The sequence below is a fragment of the Uranotaenia lowii genome, chromosome 3 (genome assembly GCF_029784155.1).
Source record: "Uranotaenia lowii strain MFRU-FL chromosome 3, ASM2978415v1, whole genome shotgun sequence".
Classification (NCBI taxonomy): Eukaryota; Metazoa; Arthropoda; class Insecta; order Diptera; family Culicidae; genus Uranotaenia; species Uranotaenia lowii.
Window position 1 is genome coordinate 291,915,677 of NC_073693.1, and position 7,765 is coordinate 291,923,441.

The 7,765-nt window shown below is 36.5% G+C and overlaps 1 protein-coding gene across 1 annotated transcript; it reads right to left on the minus strand.

Moving 5' to 3' along the window:
• Window positions 1-234: 234 nt before the first annotated feature.
• On the minus strand, window positions 235-884 carry LOC129753590 (ATP-binding cassette sub-family B member 6-like). The gene is made up of 2 exons (XM_055749424.1): window positions 673-884; window positions 235-607 (listed from the first exon to the last, which is right to left on the minus strand). Exons 1-2 carry the CDS (start codon window positions 882-884, stop codon window positions 235-237), a joined length of 585 nt encoding a protein of 194 aa, XP_055605399.1.
• Window positions 885-7,765: the final 6,881 nt, after the last annotated feature.

Consider the following 7,765-nt stretch of genomic DNA (forward strand, 5'->3'; position numbering starts at 1 on the left):
TTTTGTCAGCTTTGCGTGCGAATAGCTCGGATTTTCGCGATGCGCGAGCAACATTTTGATACGCTGCTCTTCTTCCTTGGACGACATTTTGACAACTGAAGAGTGAATTCCAAAATAAAAATAGGAGCAACATTCTACACACACACACACCTTAAAAATGAGGGGTGTTCAGGTTTTTTAAATGCAAAATTGAAAGAAATACGTCAAGTTGATATTGACCAAATTTTGACCGTATCATCCTTTACGTTCGGTTTGCGTATCAATGGCTTTTCGCAGCGAATCCTGTCGTACGGTTTTAATGTTTTGTCCATCGATCGAAATCGATCCACTTTCAACGTCATAAAAGCGGAACAGCAATCGCATGATGGTACTTTTTCCGGCACCCGATGGACCTACCAAGGCAACCGTTTTACCGGCGGGAACCGAGAAGCTTACATTCCGCAACACAAACCGTTCTTGATTGTACCCGAAAGTAACATCGGAGAAATCGATTGCGCCCCCTCGAATAACTGCCAGTTCTCCAGCTCCCGGGGCATCGATCACCTCTTGATCCTCCTTCATCAAATCGAACATGTCCTCCATGTCCACAAAGTTCTTCTGGATAGCTCTGCAATGAATAGTTTTATGAAATTTTACCTTCGATACTAATTGCTAGAACGTCTTTTATCTTACCTGTAGAAAGTTCCGAACCAGTTCAGGGGCACGTACAGCTGAATAATGTAACTGGCAAACAGGACGTAGTCACCGACGGTTAGCCCTTCGTGGTACACCACCAGATAGGCACAGAGCAGCGAACCGGCCAGCAAACCACCGCACACAATAATGTTCTGCATCGTGTTCAGAATGTTAAGGGTAATAGACGAGCGCCATTCTTCATCCTGCATTTGAAAAATAGATGTTGCTTGACTATAATCCGGAAAAGAATTGGCAACCAGACCCGAATACCCAAGCAACACTGATTGATTTATAGGACTCTTCAGGCCTCCTATGATACTCAAACTTGGTCTTGTTGCCGGTTATAAAACCCGAAATGTTGTCTAGGTATAACTCTCACTGGACGGTTTGACGGGTTTCACGAGCTTGAAGACAGTATTTTACATTCGTTTATGACTTCAATATAAAGTATCACAAAATTTTACAAGACGATGTGATGGTTATTACAACCACACAATTTTTGGCCGATAAATTTTCAGGCAAGAATACTGCGTCAAGGGATCAATGCTTGGATATGAGATTGCCCAAGTTTTGAAGATTATTTTGGTGAAGTATATTTTAGACGAATAATGCTTGTTTCGTCTGATTATTAGAACAAACTTTCATCCGACGGGTCCTACAACAATAGAAAGAAGGCCTGCCAGGAAAACGGAAAAACCTGAGATAGCTATCGACACCACAGCTACAGAAAGCCACCACCGGACCCTGACGGAAACTGTTCTTGGAAGTGACCCCTAGATAATCCTAAAGGGTGTCCACGATGAAATTGCCACACAATGAAATTTCTCTAACTTTTTAACCGTTGGGTAGAATTTAATGAAAATTTGGGTGGATTTAGTTCATAGTGCATTGTTTACATTCTACAAGTTTTAAAGTCCTGTGATCAAAACTCACGGAAATGGAGTCGAAAAAACAGCTCGTGCATGATAAAATCTTGCGCATCCATCGCGAGACCAAGGACCTCTCGCACCGTTCCATCGTTAAAACGTTGGGAATCGCGAATTCCACGGTGTTGCGAGTGCTTAAGCGGTTCGAGGAACGATTGACCACCGATCGGAAGCCCAAAAGTGAAGGAAAAAGTATCCCGTACAACACCAACAATCACAATCGCGTAGTTGGGGTCTTCAACCGAAACCCGAACGCCTCCGTTTGGTAATAAGTAAAATTTATTAACTTATCAACTTGAGCAAATTAAAAGATTTCAACCATCGATGGAAGTAAGTTTCCTATTTTCTTACTAGGAGATTAATAATAATAATTGCTATAGATTGCTCGGGAAGACGGCTCATACATTTACTTCTGTGAATTCGTTTCATATTTTATCAGAAGGATTAAAAAAATGCGTCAATGCTTTCTACGGCTCTGGTTTCATTGATTGGCTATCTTCATCATTTCATTCCAAAAATGAAACGAAGTTACAATATGGAATATTTCAAAGATTTTTATTTTAGAAAAACAAGTTCAAATTTTTGAAACAATGAAGCAGATGTGGCGAACGAAATCTTTGAAGGTCCCTCCGAAATTGATCCCGGATAGTCATTAAGCGCGTATGCAACGCAGTTTTTTTATCCGTTTTCAGCTAGTAACAATGTTGCATCACCACTGACACGACTAGCTGGATCCTACTGGATAGAAAGTAGTGGACGGTTAACTGCCCTAAACCATATCATCGTTTCTGGGTATCGGTTCGGTCTATCTATGAGTCGGTCAAATGACTGCAGCGATACTCCATTTCATTTCCATTCATTTAGTGAATCTTGTTTTGGAATGTTGGCGCGTTCCAGGAGCCAGCCTGAAGCTTCGGGATTCGCATCATCTTCATCATCGGAATCAGGAACTAGTAGACGGAAATTTGACCCAGGCAAACTGCTATTTCCGTACAACAGATGAGAAATGTACCATGGGCTGGTTGATTACAAACGGACGTTATGAGATACTGGAGCAAAAAATTGGTGATAGAATGTTTTATGAGAAAAAGAATCAAATCAGGGAGAGATTGCATTCTTATCGTTCGGTAGAAAATTTTAATATTCTGAAAATATTCTTCCGACAAAATGCTTTCCATTCGTCCAGCCCAAGCTTCTGCATTAAAATATAATTTAACAATCGCGCGGAATATCCACACAACAGGCCACTGGCCCCCCAATCGAAACGAATTCAAATTAGATGCATCCCCCTTGATTTGGATCAAGTTGATGGAGAGTCTCCATCAGTAGCTTAGAAATCATCAACGGATCAAACGTACTGGTATACGTTTGTGTGCGTTTGTATGTGAATCTACATTTGCATAGCCACCTCACTGAAGAGATAGAACGGAGAAAAAAAAACCAATACGAACCCTGTAGAAACGTATGGATACGAAAAAGCTTCGCAAGTAACCGTTTTCAATTACAAATAGAGTATCTTTCCCGGGGGAACATTTCCGAATGGAATTGCTACATCATGTTTTCCCCGTTTTCCCATTTGATTCCATTTTTTCCATGAAAGCTTTTGCAGAAATGGTGCATTGAATTGAAGGCAGGCTAAAAATAATAGTTAGCAACCGTAGGCCTATTCATTTAAATTGTTTTGTGTTTATGCGTTTGTGAATGTTTGCAGCAATGCAAAGTTTAATAGGCTTGTGTTTCATTCTCTTTTGTCTGAAAATAAATTTAAGAAATTTCTTTGTTTCAGGGTGAAAGAGTTTTTCAATATTGATAACTTAACCCTTTAATGCTAAGTGTTGTTTTAAACCACACTAACTAAGAACCAAATATTAAGGAAACGCGTGGATATTTTTGGAGCATATTTTTACTAAAAATATTCTAGAGATGAAAAGAAATTGACTGATGGTATTTGCATTACGATTTTTCAATGTATGAATGAGGTTTCGAAAAAAAACATGCATAAAATTTTCAAAAATCAAATTTATTATCATTTTTTTAAAGTAGTTTTTGTAAAATCTCTGTTATTTCTTAAGATTTGGAAATTCTAACAAATTTTTCAATTTGTTTAATCTCCAACATATTATTGAACCTAATGAACAAGCTTCGTATGAAATTAAAGAAAAAACGTATTGAAATAATTTTTTAACTTTGACCGATCATTTCTATGTAACTCAAAATATTTAATGACTTTAAACCTGTTCAGTTGCGTTGTGTTTTTCAAATGAAAATTATGTTATTTCACTAAATCATCATCAATTTCTCGTTTAAAAAAAGCCATGCATTAAAGGGTAAGTGAAATGTACAACAAAAACGGTGTACAATAAACTGTACAAGTTTACTTTTCGGCTTTTTTCCCCGATCAAAGCCAGACCTGCTAAGTTTGAGATCTATTTAACTAATCTCTGTTCTGCGCGATGAGTTTCTGTGAAAAAAGTCCTTTCTTTTTGAAGATTTTCTCATGAGAGTTCTAGCAAGCCACTGTTTATATAAAACGATAATTTTATTATCGTTAATTTTATATAAACATTATTATAAGCATTTTTATGGATCTGTTTTAAATAATCGTTCAGAAAAAAATCGAGAAAAATGAAAAAATCATAAACTACCAACTTGTTCAGATATTTTACTTACAAGTTAAAAGTTTAAAATGTTATAAATCCGATAAAAATATTTTAACAAAATGTTTTCTTGTGAAGCTAACTGAATCGCGCCGAAATTTAAGCTTAATTTGTTGTAGGTGTCAATCAATGAACAATAGACTGCCCCAAATTTGTATTGTATTTGTACGGTGGTATTCATCACTGCTAATGAGGCGTCAATAAGTTCGACCGCCCCGACTCATTTACAGTGATGAATACCATCCTTAAAAAAGTTAGCCCATTTTGGAAGCCTAATAACTTTTTTGTCTTAACTCTTATCGATATGCAGTCTTAGGATGAAATGTTTTTCATAGTTTAGGCTTTAAGAAAACCTGTTTTTTTGAAAGAAATCGGCCGACGGGAACCAAAGTTATTGATGAAAAACTGGTTTTTCATGTCTCTCCCGAACAAAATGTCTCAAAATTCCATACAAACTTCAGGCTCGTTGAGCGCCCCTTCCCGTGATCCGATCTGACCCAAATTTGGCATGAGATCTTGTACTAGGCCTAGGATCAATTTCAGCCTGCAGCGCATAACTTTTTCAAAAGTCGGGTCATTTGGGGCACTCTAATGAACAATAAATATGATGACTTTAAAAATCAATAAACTCGACATCTACAATACAAACAGTTGAACTCATGAAATCAATCATAGACATATAATTGAGTCTATCATATTTCTATTTGAATCAACTGAAGAAAGGTTGCCAGATTGCCCGGATAAGATAGCCTGGATTTGTACGGCCCGGGTACGTGCTGGAAAAATTCTGGCAACCTTAAACTAAATCATTATAGTTAAATCTACTTATCTTATACATCAAAATGGATGCGTTTTCTTTGTAACACCATCACGTTTGGTTGGGATGAAGTGAAATTCAGTATCCGATTGTTTTGCGGGTCAGAGATGGTTTGTATAAGGCTGGAACAAATAACATTTTTTTCTTTTATCACCCCCCCCCCCGCCCCCCCCTTTGAAATTTCCGAAAAACCCGAAGGGGGGAATAAATAAAGTTTGAAGTATTTCTTGTAAATTTCGATAAAAATTCAAATATGCGAAAGATTACAACACCAAAAACCAAATTGTAGAACATTGAAGTGATTTCACCTTTTGTATTCTTGATTTTATCGACTTTTTTTTATGAAAAATTACTTGATTTAGAGGTGTTGTACAATGATATTGTATGCAATTTTGTTGCATACAATCTTTCTTGCAATTTATTCTTATTTATTTGTTTTTCGCATTATTTTTATTATCCCCCCTCGCGATGTTCCAACTCCGAGTGACAAAAGAAGGATTTGAAATTTGTTCCGGCCTAATAGTATCGAGTATCTCACTTTTTATGGAAGAGCCACACATGGAAGAGCTACAAAATCATCTCCTTTTGCTATCTTGCTATCTTATATTTGTATCACAATCACATATATACTGACAGTCGGAATGAAGGGAAATTTGTTTTCGAGAAATTTTCCGGTTAGAGATGGTTTGTATGATAGTATCGAGAAGCTCACTGTTTGTGGAAGGGGGGCTCTAATACAAAATCAATTTAAAAGTGAACAGAAATAGAACAATTTTAATACGATTTATAAATTCACTGGTAAAATGAAGTTCACCGGGTCAGCTCGTATCATTACAGTTGAATCTACAATACTTATTGTTGAATGAATTTTTTTTTGTTTCGATTTCAGTCATTTTAACATATTTATGTCATTCACGACTTATATCAACGATGAAGTTGGCGGACAATCATTAAAAATGTATCCGGTACAACTGTGATCGATGTTTACTCTTGGGCTCGAACTCACGGACATCGGCTCAGGAAGCAACTGACTTGTCAACTGAGCTATATTTCAAGCCTAAAATGAAATCAATCACGCGATTATAGTTGATTTTTATAATCATAGTTGAATGCATGCATATTACAGTAGTCGAGTCAAGTCGAATTTCAGGCGAGTAGCTCGACTGAGTCGAGTGCTTGAGGGTTCGTGACTCAGCTGTTTCACTCGACTACCGTAATACGACATTTCGCTCGACTCGACAGTGACTGGAATCGAGTCGAGTTACTCGACTCGTCTTATGTAATAAGGCCCTATAGCTGAATCCATCATATGATCGCAAAATATCAATCCGGCAACCGATTATAGGGGAGAATGAGGATACTTGATCCCTGGGGATACTTGATTCCTTAGCTATATCTCGAAACTGGAATGTCTTACAAAGATCAAATGTTCTAGAAAAATGTGCCAAAATGAGCAAAACAACAATGCTTGTAGTTAAAAATTTTTTAACAAAATAATTGTTTGAGTAATTGAACTTTGTTTGAAAAAATTCACAAAATGTAACTTGAAGATCTTTTTTCATCACTTTAAAATGATCCTTACATAGGAAAATAATGAAAAATAATGAAAATGAATATATCAATCGTTCGAGCGTAAAATGAACTTTATAATGCCATACTTTCAAAGCAATGGAATACTCTCAACTTTTTTAAGAAAAAGTTTTCTAAAATGTTGATTATGGGAACAATTGATCCCCTAGGTTTGGGTACAATTGATCCCCCTTTTAAACGGCATATTCTTCTTCTGAATGGATCGTTATGATTGCTGATTACGAAATTACTAATATTTATCCAAAAACTAATATTTATCAAACAATTGTCTGATGAAAAGAGCAAAAATAATTAATTTTCTCTTTATTATAAAAATAGCGCCTTTAAGTATGCAATGTTATTAGCGTTGAGACAAAGTTAAAGAATTTTCTTCTTATGTCTGCTATAAATTGTGAAATGAGAACAAACATGACCAAAATAGTCAATTAACATTCTATCTTGGGGTTTTGTTTGATTTTTATACAAGGATTAGGGCTTCCTAAATAAAAGGTCAAGTCTCCTTCAAAAGGGGATCAAGTCTCCCCTAACTTCAGAAAAATCGCAATTTTTTAACTCCCACGAAAATGCTTCTAGTTCATCAACGGGTTCAAGTATCGTTCTAATTTTGGGAGCATAGAAACTTGAAGTTACAAGCTGTCAGAAAATGTCAAAGACGGCGAGTTGCTAAATTTTTCCAAAAAGATATGGTGAAAATAAGAAAAGGGGATCAAGTATCCCCACTCTCCCCTATATAATTACTAGCTGATCCGGAAAACTTCATTTACCTCTATGAAGGATTAATCACCGTAATTTATACTTGTAGATTTAATTTATCGGCCTAGCGGTGAAAAGTGATGTCCTTTTTAGTAGGGACATCTAAAGATTATGAAGTGTTTTTATATAGGTGGATAGAAGGTTAGATGAAATGAAAGATGTTGAAAATGAGCGGGTAGATATTATTTAGAAGTATATCATCACATATCAAATTTTTGTTCCTCACGGGCCTACTACTATGAAGCGGTAGATACAGATAGAGTTGCATCTACCACCACACATTAGTAGGCCAAGCGTGGTCCGCCCCACAAGGGAAAACTTGCAGTGCGGACGAACAAAAAAGTTGA